Below are 23,156 nucleotides of genomic sequence, written 5' to 3'. Positions count from 1 at the left end.
TCTTTTCAGATGCTTAGTGTGCCATTGTGTTTGTGCAGGTTCTGGCTGAAGAAGAGAAGGGCTCCACAGAAGGTGTTGAAGATGAAGACCTGGAGAGGGCTCTGTCTGTGGAGCGGTTCGGGGACATCATTACAGAGTCAGGCAATAACGGTGCAGAAAAAATGGGCCGCACTTACAATGAGAAAGACTTTGAATGTGAGTGTTGCAGATTTGATGTTTTAATATTCATGGTTAAATAAATCATTAAAAAGTAAACATAGACATTCAGAAACTTTTATTTTTATACTCCTTTTCCACATCTTTGACATGCTTTGGGCAAAATAGTCAATCTACGTAGCACAGTTCTAAACTTCCAGTTTCAGCACCTGTTCTTTTAAATGAGAATGAGCCACTGTTCACTTCAGCACGAGAGCCCAGGAGTGAGGAGCAGGGAGCAGAAGTGCTGGTTTAAAGCCATTCTTACTTCAAAATCTTTTTTCTCCATTTTTGCTTTCACCATTTTTAATCAGGATCCTTGTTTGTCTGCCTCCTTCTTGTTTGTTGTTATAAAGTGTTATAAACAGATGTGGAGGTGGGACTAGTCTAAAGTGCTTGCTCACTACATAAAATGCAGCACAATATTAGAACATATATTCCATACCCATAGGGAAACATGCAGGGTTGTTTTTTTCACAGTTTGTGAAATTAATGTGGTGCGGCACGGTGGCGCAGCAGGTAGTGTCGCAGTCACACAGCTCCAGGGACCTGGAGGTTGTGGGTTCGATTCCCGCTCCGGGTGACTGTCTGTGAGGAGTGTGGTGTGTTCTCCCTGTGTCTGTGTGGGTTTCCTCCGGGTGCTCCGGTTTCCTCCCACAGTCCAAAAACACACATTGCAGGTGGATTGGCGACTCAAAAGTGTCCGTAGGTGTGAGTGTGTGAGTGAATGTGTGTGTGTGTCTGTGTTGCCCTGTGAAGGACTGGCGCCCCCTCCAGGGTGTATTCCCGCCTTGCGCCCAATGATTCCAGGTAGGCTCTGGATTACGCTACCCACCGCGACCCTGAATTGGATAAGTGCTTACAGATAATGAATGAATGAATGAAATTAATGTGATTAAATTAATTATTAAAATAAATTCAAATGTGATACAGTTCATTGAAATGTTTTTTTTTCATATGTCACTTTTATCGATTCTAATTTCACCATTGAAATGTATCACACTAACTGGCTTTAAAGATGCTCTCTAATACCTGACACACTATTTATTAGAAACATTTGTATTAATACTTGATGATGATACTTTATGACAAATAAAGGCTCTGAAGTTATATATAGGTCTTCTGGTTTAATGGATTTGTAAATAAAATTACTACATTTTAAATGATGAAATATTTAATTTATATGTAGTTTATATACTTAATAAAAATAGCTCCAGCATAAATAAACAAACATTACTCACGCATAATTCATTTATTCATAGTCTGTATCCAGTTCAGGGTTGTGGTGGGTCTGGAGCCTACCCAGAGGCACAGGGGCGCCAGTTCATCACAGGACGACACTCACTCACACACTCACCCCTATGGAAACTTTTCAGTCGCTAATCCACCTACAGACATGTGTTTTTGAACTGTGGGAAAAAACTGGAAACCCGGAGGAAACCCACTTTGGCACAGGGAGAACACACCAAACTTCTGACAGTCACCCGAAGTGGGACTCGATCTAGCAACTTCAGGACCCTGGGGCTGTGTGATAACGACACTCACTATTGCGTCTATGACTGAAAAAAAAAAGAATCCTACTTTTAAAATAGTCCTGGAGTGTATATGCCTCTTTGGGGATGAGAAATGAGCAAGGAAATTTGTGTCAGGCTGCTTTCACAGTCAAATAGCGTCAGGCTTTACCCACTCTGCTCGCTCAGAAACTTGCAAATGATCAGCCATTGTTTTCCATAATCAGCATTCATCTTAGACATTGATCTCCCTTGAGAGACTTTCCACCTTTCCAGCACTTATACTCAGCGATCATAGCATTTAAAACCTTGAGGGAGATAACTGTCCAATGCCATCCGAAGCTTTTTTAATGCATGGCTTTCTCTCTCACTCACTCTCTACTACGCTGCCATCCCTTGGGAATGCTTTCTTCCAGGAGAATCATAAATTAAGCTCTGCTTGTCCTCTTACATGTCGTGACAAATGTGTGATGTGGGAACCAGGTTGTGATTCACTGGTGGTGTAGTAGAGAGTAGCTAAGCACAGGATAAAATCACATATAAAGCAATGCATCCCTTTTAATATAACATCCATTTCTCTTCCTTTTACTGTTTAATGTAATGTTTCATTGTAGGTAACGGGCCACATTACACTGTCTAACAGTAGTAGGTCACAAGTTAAGTGGCCAGTAAAAATCCACTCTTATGAAAAAGTCAGACAACACATTGTTGTGCACATTAGTTGGTACAATATTTGATATTAAGAATATTTCTTCTGTTAATAATTACACACCACAAGGAATTTATACAAGGTTTATACCACAAGGAATTCGGTATTTATTAGATGCAATCAAACACTATAACCAAGATAAATTTAAGTGAGATTTTCTGTAGTGCAGTGTATAACACACCATCCATCCATCCATTATCTGTAAGCGCTTATCCAATTCAGGGTCACGGTGGGTCCAGAGCCTACCTGGAATCATTGGGCGCAAGGCAGGAATACACCCTGGAGGGAACACCAGTCCTTCACAGGGCAACACACACTCACACATACACTCACACCTACGGACACTTTTGAGTCGCCAATCCACCTACCAATGTGTGTTTTTGGACTGTGGGAGGAAACAGGAGCACCCAGAGGAAACCCACGCAGACACAAGGAGAACACACCACACTCCTCACAGAGAGTCACCCGGAGGAAACCCACGCAGACACAGGGAGAACACACCACACTCCTCACAGACAGTCACCCGGAGGAAACCCACACAGACACAGAGAGAACACACCACACTCCTCACAGAGAGTCACCCGGATGAAACCCACACAGACACAGAGAGAACACACCACACTCCTCACAGAGAGTCACCCGTAGGAAACCCACGCAGACACAGGGAGAACACACCAACTCCTCACAGACAGTCACTTGGAGGAAATCCACGCAGACACAGGGAGAACACACCAAATCCTCACAGACAGTCACCCGGAGCGGGAATCGAACCCACAACCTCCAGGTCCCTGTAACTGTGACACTACCTGCTGCACCACCGTGCCGCCCTGTATAACACACCTTTTGACCAATTGGCAGAGCAAATGTCAATTCCCAGGTTGGGTAGAAACACCAAAGTACAACAAAAACAATTCTTAAGCAAGACACTACATTAAGACTAACATAAGTTAAAATATTTAAATTGGATAGTTATAATAACTAATTAAATAATAACAACTTGTGCTTATAGTAATTTCTCAGCTTTAATAAATTGGGCATCGTGTCAGTGATTATTTTGCAAATGGCTAAAAACATGGATTAATGCAATCAAAATGGAACATTTTCATCTGATGACCCAAATAATAAAAAAAATGTGCAAAATCTGGTCTGTGAATTTCAATTTTCTGTGTGTAGATAAGTACACGGACGCCCAGTGCTCTGTGTGGATTGTAAACCTACCGTAATGTCATGTCAGCATTTGAAGCCTGAACACTGAGCTTAAGCAAAGCATTCTCTGAGCAGCAAAAACAAAACCATGAAGAAGAAAGAGCATTCGTCATTTAGAGTGCATATGGAGTGTGACTGGGACCGTGAAACATTCATTCTGTCTTTTGCTAATGCGATGCAAGTTGCATAAGAACCATTGCCTATAAGATGTGTCTGTGCAATATGACTCATACACCTTCAGCTAAAATGGCACTTTCATCAGAGGGTGTTACTGTGCCATTTGCTCATGCATGCTTTTGCTATTTCACTACAGTGCTTGATTTTAGCTTTTTTTGATTTTAGCCTGAAGACTTAAATGTCAATGCTTAAATGTATTGTTCACATGGCACAGGGCATATCAGCTGTGATCAACACCATGATCTTGGACCCTAGCTTTAACTTTTTTAATGTAGTTCGGGATCACAAATGTCGACCCACCTCAAAAGGAATTAGATAGTGCTGTATCACATCAGAGAATGCTGTTCTGTTGCAGACTCTTGGCATTATTTTCATAGTGTAAAATGTGGACAAAATCCTGAAATTTAGCTGTATTTATACTAATGGCAGACCATGAAACACAGACTGGGATATATTTATTTGAAAAGTATGTGTCTAATTGGTAAAATATAATTTACACTTTTGTCAAATATTTTGAGTCTAATCTCTCTCTCCATACTTCAATCTCTGAATTATTCAAGCCCTTGAATATCATCCCTTAAAAGAAGCATGCATTTGCAAATCAGGGTTAGTCTAGAGCACTTCTGATGCAACTAATCAAGGGCTTCATTAGTTGCATTGAGTGTGCTTGAGATAAAACACATCAAATACCTGGATTGGGTAGGTGTTTGTTGACTGTCACCTTTAGTTACGTGTTAGAAATATGACAAGAGAGTTGTTCAAAATGTTAAGAGATTATTGCTTTGCACAAACAAAGAAAAGGATACAAAATGATAGCAAAAGCATTGAATGTTCCTAGAGACACATTTGGAAGCATAGTCTGGAAGATCAAAGGCAAAGGAATTTCTGGTTGCCACCAGATTCCTGAGGAGGCAGGTAGCCAATAAGTCTCGTGTGACTCCAAAAAACCTGCATCATAGTTTAGAGGCACTGAAGTTACAGTTTGCACAGTAGGGTGAACACTAAACGAAACTCCAAAATGTGCATATGTCCCGACCCAAGAGCACAAGACAAGTCAGAGCCGATATGCTCTAAACCATACAAATAAGACACAGAAATTCCAGAAATTCTGTTCTTTGATGCCATGAAAAAGCATCATTGCTTGGTTTCAAAGAAATCCTGGAAGGTTCTGGAGTGGCCGTCACAGTCACCTGAACTGAGCCGCAATAGAAAATCTTTGGTGGGATGCAAACCCAAAAATATTAATGAGCTAAAGGTCATTGATCATGGGGAATGGACTACGATTTCTCTGGAATGCTACCAGAAGCTGGTGTCTGTCTAGGCATCAGATAAACAGCAGGTCTTAACAGTAAACAGTGATCTTTGGTACTATGTACCAAAGTTGCTTGTCATGAAGGGGTTGAATAATTCTGTAACTGCAGTAGTCATTAGCAATTTCCTTTTGTAATTGTAGAAACCATTGTTGGTAAATTTAGCTAAGAAACATAATTTTCCTTGAAGGTTGAATAGTGATTGGAACTGATTTTCACTACAGCTTCTAGAAATTACATTTACTGTAGTGTTATTCATTTGTACGTATACAACAAAAGTCTGACCTCAATTCTCCAGCAGAGGAAAGTGTCTTGTATTTGGGTGAGCCAAACAGTTTGCTGCCATGTAACAGATAATACAGAGCATAGAAATAGTTATTTAAATCTTGAAATTATTAGTTAAAAGGGTTAAAGAAGAGTTAAAGTTAAAGGTATCTTAAAAATATTAACTTTAACCATTTTTTAGTATACATTTCTGGACTTTTGTCAGTATTTCCATGCCATTAATCTTTCTGTCACTCTCCCTCTTTTCCTCTAGACCATCGCCACACTTTCCACCACACACACCATCCCTTATCCACACACCTCCCCCCACAGCGTTTCAGAAAGAGGGTGCTCAGTATGGACCGCCGACGCAAGAAGAAGCGCAAGAAAAAGAAGACGTCCATGCCTCCCTCTGAAGTCACACCCACCATCCATGAGGTAGATGAAGAGGAGGCAGAGTCTGAGCTAGAAGGACAAGGACAAGTGACCACTCCTACTGAGACAACCGAGCAACAGGTGCAGGTATTTAGATGCGACAGCTGATGTACACACTTTTATAAAGAATGAAACCTGGTCAGCTGGGTGTTTAACAACAAATTCTATTTGCTAACATTATCAATATCAACCACTAAAATTATAACGAAAGAAGAAAGTTAAGAATAGGAACGTGCCTTCAGCAAATGTCAGGACCTTCACTAAAAGAAAAGTCCTTTAATATCACTTTCATTTATAACGACAGAATCAAATTTGCTCATTTTAATTTTCAGAGACATTTCAGAGGAATGGCTTCCTACTCTGAAACTTTCAGAATACAATCCCTTTAAAATAGAACCAAATTAGTATATTTTCATAGATAATTAACTTTCATAAAACGTGCTCTGGTTCGCACTGTGGCCCTGGGTTGCTGATACACAGCTCCAGTATCTTGGGGGTCATGGGGTGGATCCTCGCATCAAGTGTCCACAGGTGTGAGTGTGTGTGACTGGATGAGCGTGTGATGCTCTGTGATGGACTGGTGCCCTGTTCAGGGTGTGTTCATGCCTCGCCGTCAGTATTTCTGGGAAGGCTCCAGAGCTGAAGAGTAATATATTTTTCATTTCTTTTTTCACTTCTTTTTCTCACACAGAAGGCGTCCAAAAATAATAAAAATTCTAACTTCATAGTCTCTCAGTCAGTCAAGCTTTGCCAGTGCTGGTGTTGCTCCAATACCACAACATTAAACTTCAGAGAATTCTGACAGCGTTTGGGAAACCATTTCTTTCCTGCTAACATTCAATCACTACTGATAGAACATGGCTCCATTGTATAATCATCAGACAAATAGTAAAAGTCTTAAATGCTATACTATTACCATCCAAGCTGACAGTCCCATTAAAAGTCACTTCGCAAGAATCTCCTGGCTGAGGTCGACAGGGGACACATATTAGAACCCTCACGTCTTAGGCCTGAGAAATTACTAGCAAACAGATGACACATGAAAGATACAAATCTGCTGAGTGTGTGTGTGTGTGTGTGTGTGAGGGCACTGAAAGTGTGCAGGAGAGAGCTGACATATGACAGATATAGATCTGCTGACAGTTCCTTGGACAGTCGTCCATTTTAAAACATCAGCAGAGTGAGAGCTTGTCGATTTCATCATATGAAGGAGATGCCTGGTTGAGTCTGAGGTGTTGAGAGGGTAATGCAAGTTGTCTTCTCTCAGTTTAGTTTGGGGAGTGAAGAAGAGCTGGTGCCCCCTCTCCCTCTCACCGGGTTCCACGTGGAAAGTGAAAGACAGCTTGCCCCAGAGCAGTCAGACGCCAGCACGGAAGGAACACAGGAGGAAGGGCCACATGGCAAGCAGGAGGAAGAAGAGCAAGAAGAGGAAGAGGATATATCAAATAGGTAGAGGCTATGTCACAATAATTTGGTAATTTGGTTTTATTAGAGTGTAAATGAACAGCCAGTTCTACAGAGAAAATTTTCCCAAGCCAAGGTCTGAAACAGAATGTAACCTGTGTTATGATCAGTGTCAAATCCTGTACATTAAAATAGCCTTATAATTATAGCATCGTTTTGTATTAACAACTGAATGCCAAATCTAATTATACTTTTAATTAAACTTCAATATATTTCAATAAGATTTATGAATAATTATAATACAAAAAAACTCTAAATAAAACGTCCTTTTCTCATTTCAAGTAAAATTTACAAACGAAACAATGATTTAAAAAAGGAAAAAAAGCATATTTTATATAAATTCCCTAATGACTTTTGTAGTTGTAGTTCACGTTCCTGTTTTTCCATAACCAGCAATCTGATTGGCTCTTATTGCTGAAGGGCGGGACTTTATCTGTAAACAGAGTCCATGTTCAGTGTTATGAGAATTTCAATCAGTAATCACTCTCTTCTTTTTAAAGTTTCTGGTTTTAATTCACACAACACTGTCGTCCAGAAAGTGGCCCAAAAGAACTTTTATCACATCCTTGGGCTATTTTTATTGGCCCCAGGACAGCGGTGTCTGGAACCCTGCCCTGTGTGTGTCACTCATTCGAGTCACAGCTAGCGCTCAACATAATGCACAGATCTGATTGGTTGAGACGCCTCAAGTGTAATATGCAGAAACGCATGCAAGTTTCCTGGAGCGCTTAAACGTGTCACACCGCTTAAAACAAACACTTTGTTCAAAATTAAACATCTATTAATAGTTTATCAGATAGGACAGCGTCTGGTTCTGGACCTGGACCGCAGTCTGCCTATTCCTGACCCCTGCGCTAGGGCAACAAAGTCTATCTGCCTCATCTGAGTTTACAGAGGGGTCCCTTTTCAGAAGCCTCCAAAATATTAAATGATATTTTCAGGAAGAGTGCATTCCATTATGTAATTATGTGATACCAATAATAAAATATAAGATCAATCTGAAAATGTAATAAGAAACTGTGCTGTCAATAAAAGTATTATTACTTTATTAGTTAAGACATTATGAAAAGTTGTCTCATGTCATAGTCAGTTCATTCATTCATTCAATTATATCCATAACCACTATGTCTCTATAAGGGTCGCAATGGGTTGGCAGCCTGCTAGGAATTACTGGGCACAAGGCAGCAACACCCTTTTGACAGGGCACCAGCTCATCTATGTCAGTTCATCATCAGCTCAGTTCGTATTATGGCAAACCTGTTATCATTCAGCATCTGTGAGCTTTAGGCATGGATAGTTTACTCATGCATTTCCACCACACTTTTCATATCACAGCTGCCAAGGATTAAATCATGTCAAACACTAGATTTAGTTCAGAATTACAGCCTGACACTAAGATGCTACATTGTGAAACTTGACAGTTAAATCATCGCTGTGCACTTCCATCCGACAAGTCTGTCACAAGTCAGTTTCCACTTAAACTATGAAGACATTTTGGGGTGGCACAGTGGTGCAGCAGGTAGTGTCACAATCACACAGCTCCAGGGTCCTGCCGTTGTCCTGCTCCAGGTGACTGTCTGTGAGGAGTGTGGTGTGTTCTCTCTGTGTCTGCGTGGGTTTCCTCCGGGTGACTGTCTGTGAGGAGTGTGGTGTGTTCTCTCTGTGTCTGCGTGGGTTTCCTCCGGGTGACTGTCTGTGTGGAGTTTGGTGTGTTCTCTCTGTGTCTGTGTGGGTTTCCTCTGGGTGACTGTCTGTGTGGAGTGTGGTGTGTTCTCCCTGTGTCTGCGTGGGTTTCCTCCGGGTGACTGTCTGTGAGGAGTGTGGTGTGTTCTCCCTGTGTCTGCGTGGGTTTCCTCCGGGTGACTGTCTGTGAGGAGTGTGGTGTGTTCTCCCTGTGTCTGCGTGGGTTTCCTCCGGGTGACTGTCTGTGAGGAGTGTGGTGTGTTCTCCCTGTGTCTGTGTGGGTTTCCTCTGGGTGACTGTCTGTGTGGAGTTTGGTGTGTTCTCAGTGTGCCTGCTTGGGTTACCTCCGGGTGCTCCGGTTTCCTCCAATGGTCCAAAAAAAAAACACGTTGGTAGGTGGATTGGCTACTCAAAAGCATCCGTAGGTGTGAGTGGATGAGTGAATGTGTGAGTGTGTGTTGCCCGCTGAACGACTGGTGCCACCTCCAGGGTGTGTTCCTGCTTTGCGCCCAGTGATTCTGGGCAGGCCCCAAACCCACCGCGACCCTGAACTAGATAAACGGTTACAGACAATGAACGAATGAATGAATGAAAGACCTTTTGATTCAGCTACATACTGTAAGGTGCAGAGTACCTGCACATGCTTTTAAAATAGTTTCACAGAAAGTGTTGACTGAGCAGTCTTTGTCAGGTGTGGCAAAAGCTGCTTGATTGAAAAGTTGTTTTGATGGAGAGATCCCATTACACCATATTCACCAACAATGTAGAGAGGTTTTAGACAGAACCCTTGTTGTGAGTTTGTGTGAGACTCTGTGTGTGAGTGATTGAGCATGAATGAATGAGTGTGTGTGAGTGATTGAGAGAATGAGTGTGTGTGAGTGAATGAGAGAATGAGGATGTATGTGAGAGAGTAATTTCGAAGACTGTTCTATGAGATGCTTTGCATTTAATGATCTCTCTTCAAGGAAGTCTTTACACTAGACACTGGAACATTTTAGTGAGGATTTGATAGCATACAGCCACAAGAACAAATATAGAAATATAGGATGGTGCTCCAAAGAACACAGTTCCATTGGTTCACACACAAACACATATAGCACTGAGTATGTTGAGCTTATGCGCAGCTCTAGAGATTTTTTAATGTGGAGGTGCCACGATATGAAAACGATAATATTTTTTTCTCCTGTGAAACTGCATGTTTGTATACGTTTGTTTCTGTTTTTAATGAGGGCAATATGGAATATTTTCACTGTAATAAAACTGACATTGTATTTTTGCTTGCTATATTTTCATAGAAAAGCACTCCTACCTGTGGGGACCTGTGAAACTCTAAAAATGGCAGAGTGCTGTATTTATACAATTAAGTTTTAAGAAAAGAGCCAGTGGCTTTGGTTTAGTGTGATGTCCTTGTGGTATATACTCTATACTGTAGCTCCCTCTGCTGGCTGATAATCCTCAAGACTGTGATTCTTTATTCCAAACATCTGCAGCATGAGAGACAGCCAATGAGATCATCATTACATTTAACTAATTACATTTAATTGGACTTGGAACATACTTGGAACATTTAGAGTTCTATTTTTTACATTAACTATGTTATGAGTGAAATGAAAAGATCTGTGATATTGTTCCAACATTTTTAGAAATAGTGGCATATTTAGGTTTGGAGAGTGTGTGCTGCCCTGTGAAGGACTGGCGCCCCCTCCAGGGTGTATTCCTGCCTTGCGCCCAATGGTTCCAGATAGGCTCTGGACCCACCACGACCTTGAACTGGATAAGGGTTACGGAAAAGAAAGATTTTCTTTTGAAAAGTTGCCATTTTAGAGATTCCAAGCCTTTTATCTTCTGACACCAACAATTTTCATAGAGTAAAGAGTGTTACCCATAACAGAACAACCGACTGAAACGTGCAGTTATTTATTATTCAGTTTTTGGGGTCTCGCTGAGTAAAAAAGAGTGTATATTCTAAAGACACTATCCACAGTGATATGGCAGACATATGCTCCCTATCAGATGTCTTATGTCTTATGTAATCTGTATTTGTGTACTGCAGGTTTACTCCATCTCCAGAGCCAGCCAGTTTGACCACACGAGGGTGGTTTAGACGGAAGCCTGTCCACCGACTGACCGGAGCTCAGCGCACTAGCTACGACCTGAGGGAACGCATATGTATCGGCAGTATGACTGCCATAGAGACTGCAGTGTACCAGAAAGTGCCCACAGACGAAGCAGAGGCCCAGATGCTGGCCACTGCTGACCTGGATGACATGAAGAGTAAGAGAGGCGCTGGGTGTTATAAGGCAATCAGTGCACCCACTAAAGCACCCACTAAAGCATAACATATAGAAGCCCACTGCTCCACAGCCCAATAACATTTCAGCTTATACATGGTAATGGTAACAGTTGTGTAACATTCCATTACTGTTCACTGTGAAGTAGCTAAGTTGTATAATTATACGAGGTGTCTGTAAAAGTTGGGATATTGGGGGGTTTTGTATTTCTCTCCTCTCCATTTTCACTCATGTCTTTACTGATACTGGGAATGATTCACAGAGATCGTTCCTGCTGCTTTTGCTCTTTTACTTTGTTTGATTTTTACTTCTGTTCAACTGTACTGCGACTGAGAAGAGTGTGGGAGATGGATCAGAGTGTTTTGGTTGGGAAGCCCTCCAGATATATGCCTTAATGTCTAATGTTTGGTTGTGTCAGCTATTTCTCTCATAGCCAAAAACCTCACAATACAAATGATATCAGGCCAAATGTTAATATCTCAGATCTGGACATGAAATCTGGTATTTGTGACATTAATTGCGTTATTCAGCATTCAACGTGTCTCAGGTAACATTATCTCCTGCCGAGCCTGGTATCATTTTCATGGTTTCCGAAGGCTGTGAGCATTTTTTTGCCAGCTCCTGCAGTGGACTGTGAGTTCTGTTTGGCAGTTTGTTGGTGGGCTGTTTTAAGAATGCATGCCGTGTGCATGTCCATAATCATAAACCTGTTTTTGCAGAGAATGAGGCCAGCATAGGGCCAGCAGTAGACCAACAGTGGGCCAGTGTTGGGCCAGCCTCACCCCTACTCCTTTATAAATGGTAGTAAACATGTCTGGAGATGCAGAAATGTGGTTGGATGGCTGGGACTGGGACATGGGTTATTTTTCCTGCAATTACCTATAATAAAATCAGCTCAATTGAGTATAAAGCTTGAGAAAACAAACCCCAGATTGCTCCCTTTAGCTTCAGTGCTTGGCCTCAGGAAGCAATCACTAACCACTCATCAGTCTCCTTTAAGCTTTAGGAGGACAGTTTAAGGCTCAAAAGAACAGAATGCTACATGTAGATGTTATGGATTTGGTTAGAGCTTTAGGGTAAGACCAGGCATTTTTTTCCTCTCTTCTATTCACCCCTCTTCACTTCTCTTTGACACATGTTTAATGTAAAACTCCTGATAGAACTCTTTGTTTGTGCCCTATGGGAGAGTTTCATCAAATGCAGTTGTTTCTTCCTTTTTATCTCCCTAACCTCGTAGTGTAAGAAATGTGTGTTAACTTTTATCGCCATTAGAGCTCCTGAACTCCCTCTCCATTAGTGCACATGGCAGTTAGTCTGTGTAATTAAGTGCTAATTTGGGTCCAAAACCTTTTAGAGCCCGTTTAAGGGGATTAGAAAACTATTAAATGATTTAATAGAATAATATCTGTGCCTGGTGAATAATGCTTCCCTTTACACAGTCATGAACAATGCCATAGCAAATCAACATACTTTGGAACTGAAACGGTTTAAAACCTAATTCTAACAGTGGTGCTAGTGGAGGATGTGTGTGGACTATATGACAAACTGCATGGTCAAAAATCTCTGCCCTATTTACACATATGAATGAGAAAGAGAGAGCACACTTCTAGCTAAGAGAGTTGTGGATAGGGTCCTCAGGCTGTAATTAACATAGCCGCTCAGATCGATTAACTTTCCCAGTGTTTCAGCCTGTGGCTCTTCCTGCTTTCATGGAGTAGGAATCATTGACTGCAGCACTACAGTGAATTAGAGATTTGGGCGTGGAACAAGCCATTGAATTTTAGCTCTGCTTCAAAAGGAAGGCTTGTCAACAACTCGTTTACACCTATTGCTTCTGTTCCAGCCTAATGATTTAATATGGGCCATTTTTATCCCTTGTGTGCGTACGTTCTATTTTTATATGTATCACCACGAGTATATCTGCGAAGGCATAAACGCTAGGCCTGATACAACTAGTAAACACTCACTCTATCACAAGTATTTCACACTTTCACAAGTTTGTGTTTAGGTCAAAGCAAACAGAGATGAGTTTAGGCCAACTCAGGTAGCAGACACATTTTATTGAGCCATGGTAAAGGTATTAACTCCGACTGGTGCTATTACACCTTCAGAGGGCAGCAGTGAGTAATGTTTGTTTACTTGAGCCTGAGGTGTGTTTGTCATCAGTTATTAGTCAATATAAATGAAATATCAGAACAATGTTAATAATCACATCAGGCCTTTTTTAACCTGAGCTTTTATCGCCACATTTTTAGTCTAAATCTAATGATTTAAAGAGTCCGCTACATAACTTAATATATTACATATTTGTTTAATTTATTTAATACTAGGGCTATGTTTAAGAATCCTAGAAATGTAGAGATGTGGTTAATGATGTGATCTAACTTTACATTTCTTGTCAGTGTGAAGAAGGTAATTACAAAATAAGGAAATGTCATATTCTGGCTCATTAATTAAATGTGAGAGCGTAAACAACTGTGTGTGTGTGCCAGAGGCTCACTGTGGTGTAATGGCTGGCGTGTGTACACTGAGGCGGCAGGTCTCAGGTATCGGGGTGTCAGAGATGAGAGTGTGGAGAGCACCAGAAGCAATAACGGTTGCCACGGCAACCTGCGATGTAGCCGCAGCCCTCTCCTGTGTGTGGCTACATGTCGTGTGTCTGGACGTCGTCTGACTAAGTGTGATGTAGGAGCTGACGCCTCCACCTCCTCAGTGATCAGCTGGAGAAGCCTGTCCAGCCTGCGTTCATCACAAATCTAGAAATCTTCAGCCTCCCCCAGCGCCGCTTCTGCTGCTGCAGCTTCAAAAAGTCCCCTGCTCTGGTTTTAGGCTGGAAGACACATGGACGCAGGGACAGCGCTGGAGGCCTTTGATTCATGGAGGGTAGTGAGGCTGCTAGGTGAAAGCAGGGCAGCTGTGCAGCCGTGAGACCAGCAGCTGAACAATCAATTAGCCACGTAATGGAAACTAGGCAGGGGAACCAATAGGTTGGGCTGGAGACAAAAAAGTTCAACACCCATTGCGACGTTATCTCAACCGTCAGGGATGTCCAGCTTCCCTGCTGCTTTGTTTTGCAACAACACATCTCCCTGGGAGCCTGGTCTGCAACTCAGGAGCCCTTAGGCCTGATTTTTATGCCAAATTAATGAGGAACAACGGTGGAACACCAACCTGGAAGAGTGCATCTTTGTTGCAGTTTCTTTTGCTTCGTTGATGGCCTAATTTCTGCTTGTTTGAAAGCCCAGTCTTCCTGCTGAGTAGAGGATATGTTTGGTGTTGTCAGGCTCCCGCTGGAATTGTGGAAACCCACCCACCGGATGCAGAGGATCAAAGTGGTTTAGACTCACATCGCTGTTGTTGGAACCAGCAGGGGCATGCTAAAGGTGACCAGCTCATCCTCTATATCCAGCTAACTACAGACAATCAAAGCTGCCAGTAGGAACCCCCTTACTTCCATCTTGCAGAACTCTGGAGGCCCAAAGCACTGTGCTACGCTAATTGACTCTGAGCAGTGGTGTACAAAAGAAGCACATTCTGGATGACAAGGGCACCCCCCCGGGCAAGGGTGGGGTGGAGGCATCAGGAGTGGAGATGACAGACGTGGGGCAGGAGCATGCAGAGGGTGCAGTGACCAACTGCGTAGAACATTTTGACAACATGGACACTGAGAAATTACACAGTGGGGTAGAAGAGTTTCCTTCAGGAATCTATCCTGTGGATGGCTTTGAAGACTTTGAGGAGTTTGTGCTGGATTTTGATGACTATGACCTTCTGGAGTCCATCCACAGCCACCTGGGCTCCCCTCTCGAACCCATTCGTGAGTATAGCCTGAACTCTTTGTGGGATTGTGGGCACTAAAGTTGCCTAGACAGCTGAGTCTGTGTTCCATCGAAATCAAAATCACAAGTCAAAATAACGATTTCTTAGTTTAGTGCATTTTAAATGTCACAAATTGGCCAATGTGACTTTTACTGCACTTTCTGTTTTGTACTTGACAGAATCCAACAACTTATTTCGTTTGGATGGCTGTGGTTACAGTGCTATGAATACACCCTCCACCCTCTGGAGACCTAACTGACATGGGAAATTGATCAGTGGGAATTTTGAGTTATTTCATTGATCCTGTTGGGGAAACACAAGCTAATTAATGTGAAGTGTAGGCTTTGCACAGGGCTCAGTGATAATATGATCGAAGCAGTCCAGGACTGGCATTGGCATGGTGGGCCAACCTATTGATTGGGCTCCTAGTTCCATTCATGCAAACACACACACACACAAAGCCCTAGGCCCATCCACTTCAGGCTTCGGTTCACTGAAGCATGAACCCATTCCATTGAGTGACGTTTATGTATCTCACCATGTGCATGTCATAGAAGTTACTGTGTGTGCTCTTATGGGTTTCATAAGAGCAAACCTTTCAATAATCTTTTGTTATTATCAAGTGTTGATCTTACATTGATTTGTTTTAGCTTCAGTCTTAAAAAGCAAATTGTTATTAATTACATTGTTTTATTGTTGAACAGCCCTAGTATATATTTATCAAATACTAGTGATTAATAAGATGGTCTATAAGAATTTCTGGGTATGTTTTATGACACTAAATATAATTAACAGGTCAAACAAAAACATACAGCACTGAGCAAACATCAGAAACCGCTATATTCTTTTATTTTTCATGTTGAAATAGTCGTATCATATAGGTTTTTACAATTTTACACCTAAAGTAACACAGAAGCCTCAGCAACTCTGTATAATATCAAATGTTAATGTGCTCTTCATTTAAATAAATCTTCATGGATAGTTTGCCACAGAATAAGTTGAGTCTTAGAGGTGGGTTGTTTTTTCTTCCTCCCTCATTGCAAGTAATTCCAAACACGTTCAGAACGGTAGTGTCAGCTGTAGTCTTGCAGTGTGAGGATGCACAGAAAGATTTTTGCAGCAGTGGAGCTTGACTTTCTCCTGTCTCTCAAAGATGAAATAGTTTTGCTGTTCTTTGAGGTCTTGCATAGTTGTTAGAAGTCTCATTTTCTGTGCCTTTTAATAATTGAGCTCCAGGTTTGGAAACTTCCTTATGTTCCTTTGACTTTCCCTGTCTGTGAATGGACCACATTGCATCTGCTTTCCTCAGAACACACTTCTGAAAAAAAAAAACTGATATTCAGTACACAGCTTAGGTTTTGACTGGATGATGAATACAATAATTTAAGGGTAGTCACAAAGTAAAAAAAGGAACTCAAGGACAGACAGATACTAGGTTTGATGGGTTTCTTAAAGTACTGTTAGCAACCAAATATTTAGAGATCTAAACAGCAAGTGTCTGTTTTTATCTTTACAAATAATAATGGCGTCCTTGAGTGTGGCATGCTTTGGCCTTGCCGTCTAGACTGTGTTAATCAGTGCTCGGCCCCTGAGGCTTCTACCTCTCGGCATATATTCAGCAACTGACTGCATTGCAGCAAGTCTGTACACCTTCGCTGTTTGTCTCTGTGACAATCATCAGAAAGCCTCTCTCTCTCAAACACAGCACAGAGTTTGCATTGTTATTTGTAGTTCTTCCTCAGATGGTGAACAAAACAATGGCTATGACTCATTTGGACAGCTCAGATGGATACTCTGGCTCTTTAAGTCTTCTATTATAAGGTGTTTAGATTTGCAGTCTTATGCTGTGTGAATCATTACAGTTAAATCAACAGCCAGGGTTTGTAACATGTACTAAATAAAAGTATAAATTCATTTTAAAAAATAAAAATACTTGTTTCTACATCAGTAAGAACCCAAATACTTGCTTTTAAACATGCTAACATTTATAATCTTATATTTGGATACCTTGATGAACAGTTTCTGAGAGACACATACAAACTGTGCTATGTTGTGTGTGTGTTTCCCTCTGGAAAATGCATTAGAGAATATGCAGCATTAGGCAACAGTGTACTCTGTGCCCATGTTCAGTACAATAAACCTTCAATGTTGAGTTTGTGACAGTCAAATATGATTTGTTCAATGAAAATTTGAGCAAGAGTCATTTATATGATTTACAGCTCATTACTAGGAGCCCAGAAACAGTTCTAGTGTGTGTTTAATGTGGAATTGTGGCTTGAGATGGTTTCACCCTCTGGTATTTTGACTAAGCTTGGCTTAATCTCACTCCTTTTCAGAGCTATAGCTCTTCTGCCACATGGGCTCAACCAGAGTCCAGCCAAGGGCACGGCTGCAGAGTTGTTAGCAACCTATTTGGGCCAAAAGGACCCGTGTTTAGAGCAGACTTCAGGGATTGTGAATATTAACTGGAGGAAAGGGGATGGCGGAACAGCTTATGTTCAGAGAAGAGGGAAAAGAATGAAGCAGGAGGAAAAAAATGTGATTTCACTTCAGTTTACAGCACGTCCTGTGGCTACTGTGACAATCCGAAGTAGAAGGGCCCCTTTTGCGGCTTGACAAGGCCCAATCCACCAAGCCTCCTGGCTCTCTACTGGCACACATTACAGCAGCAGAGAGCACAAAACTCCCATGAATGCATGCCTTCAATTATCGCAAATTCAATAAAAAACCTTGGTCTGTGGGTTGTAGTGATACAATATTAAATCATGGTCATTTTTAGGAGAGGCCTGTGGGCTAGACCCCCCTTAATAATATTCTTTGCATTGGCCAAGATCTTGCTGTTTGTCCAAGGATCAGTACTCTCACATCAACACTCTTTATTCTAATTAACTGAATTTCATTAAAGATTTCCTGTATTATTAAAAAGTCTTACTTTCCTTGATTTCTCCATGACTATGTTTATAACTGATGCTCTTTTCCAGGTCACCGTTTTGAAGACAATCCTGGGGTGAGACGACACCTGGTCAAGAAGTCATCTCGTTGCCAGATCACTCGGACCGGCAACAACTCACCACCTCTGTCCAGCCTGAAGAAGAGGAAGAAGATGGACAAGAAGACTCATGAGGTGAGTACAGAGTTGGAAGCAGAAGGATCCAGAAGTGCTGTTAGAGCTGGATTGGTGTAACCAGAGGAGACTGTAAAATGTAATCAGTGTGGGATGTGATGGTTTTTATGGGATAACGGATCTGTTTAATTTCCCCAAATGCCCATAAGAACACAGGTTAAAAGGTCATAGCCTGGATATTCACATTAATATTACAGCCATAGCCACAGCCACCACACTCTGTATTAATAACCACATGAGAACATGCCCATTAGCAACTACAGTTTACATGCCCATTATATAAGAGTGGGGAGACTGGATAAAGACACTTGATAGTGAGGGTCAGAAAATTCCAGAAGGCCATTTTGAAAACCCTGGACACTGGTGACTTATATTATAATTTGATATGTTAACATGTGCACAGAGGTACAGCATGTAGTGTCGCAGTCACATAGCTCCAGGGACCTCCAGAGTCCCGCTCCGGGTGACTGTCTGTGAGGAGTGTGGTGTGTTCTCCCTGTGTCTGTGTGGGTTTCCTCCGGGTGACTGTCTGTGAGGAGTGTGGTGTGTTCTCCCTGTGTCTGCGTGGGTTTCCTCCGGGTGACTGTCTGGGAGGAGTGTGGTGTGTTCTCCCTGTGTCTGTGTGGGTTTCCTCCGGGTGACTGTCTGTGAGGAGTGTGGTGTGTTCTCTCTGTGTCTGCGTGGGTTTCCTCCGGGTGACTGTCTGTGAGAAGTGTGGTGTGTTCTCCCTGTGTCTGCGTGGGTTTCCTCCGGGTGACTGTCTGTGAGGAGTGTGGTGTGTTCTCCCTGTGTCTGCATGGGTTTCCTCCGGGTGACTGTCTGTGAGGAGTGTGGTGTGTTCTCCCTGTGTCTGTGTGGGTTTCCTCCGGGTGACTGTCTGTGAGGAGTGTGGTGTGTTCTCTCTGTGTCTGCGTGGGTTTCCTCCGGGTGACTGTCTGTGAGAAGTGTGGTGTGTTCTCCCTGTGTCTGCGTGGGTTTCCTCCGGGTGACTGTCTGTGAGGAGTGTGGTGTGTTCTCCCTGTGTCTGCATGGGTTTCCTCCGAGTGACTGTCTGTGAGGAGTGTGGTGTGTTCTCCCTATGTCTGCATGGGTTTCCTCTGGGTGACTGTCTGTAAGGAGTGTGGTGTGTTCTCCCTGTGTCTGTGCGGGTTTCCCCCGGGTGACTGTCTGTGAGGAGTGTGATGTGTTCTCCCTGTGTCTGCATGGGTTTCCTCCGGGTGACTGTCTGTAAGGAGTGTGGTGTGTTCTCACTGTGTCTGCGTGGGTTTCCCCCGGGTGACTGTCTGTGAGGAGTGTGGTGTGTTCTCTCTGTGTCTGCGTGGGTTTCCAGGTGAAAAAATATGTAGATAATATGCATTTTAGAAAAGTGTGCAAAAAAGTGTGTGTACATTTTATCAGCTACATATAGATGCATATTGTAACTAGTGTTTGAACCCTAGTATTCCATGTAGAGCTTGAATATGGGTGGAGTGGAGTATCGTCTTTGTCAATAGCCACATTAATAAAAAAAAAATTTTTTTTAAAAGTGAAAAGAATATCTTAATCTCAAGATTAAAACCGAATAGCCACCCAGTGAACAAATAGCCAAATATTCAGGGCCAGTCCTACTCAGTTGCCATTAAGCAAAATGTAACATCCACACTGAGGAATTTGAAGCTGGTATTACAAAATATATGTATTATGTAATACGTAATATCAGTATTTTCAACAGCTGTAGTATCTGTGAATTTAATACATACTGACCCTTGAGGAAACATAATTCACAAAAGTACACAAGCACTGTCTTTGTGGGAAGGTCTTTGGTTTGGAGTCTGAGGTTGACGGTGAAATCCTGTGTGTGGTTAGGGTTTGTTGATGTGGACCATGAAGTGACTCTGGCACTGTGCGCTTAGGTTTTTGTGGAGCTGAATGAGCTGATTGTGGATAAGAACCAGGAGATGCGCTGGAAAGAGACAGCTCGGTGGATCAAGTTTGAAGAGGATGTTGAAGAGGAGACTGACCGCTGGGGGAAGCCCCACGTGGCCTCTCTGTCTTTCCGCAGCCTGCTGGAGCTACGAAGGACCATCACACACGGTGAGAGTAACAAACACAGTTTAAAGTCACAGTCCGTTCACACACAGTGAGTGTATAACAAAGGGGTAAACATAGATGTCCAAAAGAAGCATTGCTGTGTTCATTATATACATCAAGAGTATTACAGCACCTTGTAGAGTACATTATAGCAAGACTTGTACCTGTTTTTGGTTTTGCAATAACAGGATTCCTGCTGATGAGTGTAGGTACTCCATATGGAACATCCTGCCATAATAATGATTATTTGTACTTGAAATACAGTGAGAAGAACAAATTAAATTTAGATTTTAATCTATATTTTAAGTGAATAGCAATTTATTAAACTCTACATACAATTCTAAAGTTATATTTTATATATATAATGTTCTCCCTGTGTCTGCGTGGGTTTCCTCCGGGTGACTGTCTGTGAGGAGTGTGGTGTGTTCTCTCTGTGTCTGCGTGGGTTTCCTCCGGGTGACTGTCTGTGAGGAGTGTGGTGTGTTCTCCCTGTGTCTGCGTGGGTTTCCTCCGGGTGACTGTCTGTGAGGAGTGTGGTGTGTTCTTCCTGTGTCTGCGTGGGTTTCCTCCGGGTGACTGTCTGTGAGGAGTGTGGTGTGTTCTCCCTGTGTCTGTGTGGGTTTCCTCTGGGTGACTGTGGTGTGTTCTCTCTGTGTCTGCGTGGGTTTCCTCCGGGTAACTGTCTGTGAGGAATGTGGAGTGTTCTCCCTGTGTCCGTGTGGGTTTCCTCCAGGTGACTGTCTGTGAGGAGTGTGGTGTGTTCTCCCTGTGTCTGCGTGGGTTTCTTCCGGGTGACTGTCTGTGAGGAGTGTGGTGTGTTCTCCCTGTGTCTGCATGGGTTTCCTCCGAGTGACTGTCTGTGAGGAGTGTAGTGTGTTCTCCCCGTGTTTGTGTGGGTTTCGTCCGGGTGCTCCGGTTTCCTCCCACAGTCCAGAAACACACACTGGTGGAGTGTGTGTGTTGCCCTGTGAAGGACTGGTGCCCCCTCGAGGGTGTGTTCTGGCCAGGGTTGGCTCTGAACCCATGAAGGAATGAATATCATAGTATTATTTGTATAGAGCTTTGAACATGTGTTACTGATCATTAACATTTCTAAATTATTATTATTATTTTTTTTAATCATAGGTGCCATAATGTTAGACCTGGACCAGACCACCCTGCCTGGTATTGCTCACCTGCTGGTGGAGACCATGATCATCTCAGACCAGATCAGAGCGGAGGACCGGGCCAATGTGCTGCGTGCCTTGCTGCTCAAACACAGGTCAGAGGGGCACACATCAATACTGCAAACAGAGCGGCCATCGACCTACCCATTGCAGCACCATCTACCACACTCACGGCCACATAGACTGGACTAAATGATTTCACAACAGCTTGTGAAGTAAAAGGCGGGATAATCACAGCAGCCCTAATAAGTGTCTGATATTAATGTTACAATGTTTTGATGTAATAATTTCGAATGTTGATCAATTTTAGATCCTCTTCCCACTTTTAATTTTTTTTAGGCAGAATCCATTTTGTGTGAATAAGCATGAGCATGATTCATGACTAAACTTATCACTTTTAAATTTAATCAATTGTCATGAATACACTTGAACCTGTTTAAGATAATAAAACATGTCTTACTTTACTCTGATAGTTTTGCTGTCCCACTCTATGGGAACTGCAGCTATTGAGCATTCTGTGTTTCCCTCTGGGCTTTTGGTGAGGTCAGAGTAGCACCCTGTTTGAGGACTAATCCATGGCTTCCCCACACGGAGAATTAATGGCTTGTGGAGGAAATGGTGACCCTTTTAGTGAATGTCCTCTTTTTAATAAACAGCAGAGAACACAGCTGACATATGAGCTTAATCAAAGGTTGTTTAGATTTAAAGTCAGCATGGGATGAGGTAGTGATACGTCAGCCTCTCAATGGCGCCCCTGGGTTGATGCTAACACACACTCGCACACTTTATATTTGAGCTGATAATTTGAGGGGTGACCAGGTTTGCCCTGAATGTTTAGAGACACACAAAAGGCTCAAAGCCCTTCAATGTTTGCCACATGTAGAACTTATTTGGAAGGGGTACATTAAAAAAAAAAAAACAAGCAAAAAAAGCAAGTAAATGTTCTTGGGCCTGAGGAAGAATGGTCGGTAATGATTAGAACTCTTCTACTGTACCGTTTCAGACGAGCCGTTGTTGAAAAACCTACTGTGCAGCTTTTACCATCAGCTTAGCAACAGTTTTCCATGGGAAAATGCATCTAATTAGACCCTCCGTTCCAAGATATGTATTTATGAAGTGGAAGGAAATACAGCAAGGTGCAGTATAATTTTGCTTATTGGTTACGCCGTCTTTAAAGTTCCTCACGACACAGTCACGAGCAGGATTCAGTTTCTGTCACTCCTTGTCCTTCCTCCTGCTGTTTAATCATCTGTCACAACTGGGGCTTAACGAGGATACTGATGTCACCGGCTGGACACTGGTGTTGCGATGACTCTGTGTGTGTAAGAGAGAGGTGGCCGGTTTAAAGAACACACTGCACCACCTGGTCCTCACATTGCCAAGAACAAATCATTCTCTTTTTTATTTATTTATTTTTTATTATTTTTTATAGAATAATAGCACTGTCCACATAGACCAGTGTGTCTCTGTGGACTCAGGAGTTCACATTCTCAGTTTAAACAGCCACTGATGTTATCAGGGCCCGTGCGGCTTTCTTGTTGCCTTCTGCATTTCTTATTGATTGCTTTGGCATGTTTTCCTCGGAACGAATAGAAAATGCGGTGTGGTTTGCTGTTGGATTTAGATATCTTGACATGTGGAGTCCTGTGTTTGGTTTGCAAATATTGAAACCGAAGCTGGAAGGCAGCCTTTTTGGACATTGATAAGTGCGGATATTGCAGCATTTGTGCAC

The 23,156-nt window shown here is 42.4% G+C and overlaps 1 protein-coding gene across 1 annotated transcript in view; it reads left to right on the top strand.

Annotated features, from left to right (window-relative positions):
- The window catches only part of slc4a3 (solute carrier family 4 member 3), a 77,698-nt gene that overhangs the window by 34,693 nt on the left and 19,849 nt on the right, over nt 1–23,156 (top strand). The window contains exons 3-9 of the mRNA XM_066686998.1: nt 39–195; nt 5,647–5,894; nt 7,075–7,256; nt 11,008–11,228; nt 18,046–18,188; nt 20,081–20,261; nt 21,384–21,519. Coding sequence (XP_066543095.1) covers nt 39–195; nt 5,647–5,894; nt 7,075–7,256; nt 11,008–11,228; nt 18,046–18,188; nt 20,081–20,261; nt 21,384–21,519 — 1,268 coding nt within the window. The remainder of the gene's footprint in view (nt 1–38; nt 196–5,646; nt 5,895–7,074; nt 7,257–11,007; nt 11,229–18,045; nt 18,189–20,080; nt 20,262–21,383; nt 21,520–23,156) is intronic.

Source organism: Hoplias malabaricus, chromosome 12 (assembly GCF_029633855.1).
Source record: "Hoplias malabaricus isolate fHopMal1 chromosome 12, fHopMal1.hap1, whole genome shotgun sequence".
NCBI lineage: Eukaryota > Metazoa > Chordata > Actinopteri > Characiformes > Erythrinidae > Hoplias > Hoplias malabaricus.
The sequence above is the reverse complement of the archived record's forward strand: the minus strand, read 5'-3'. Positions and strand labels throughout refer to the sequence as shown.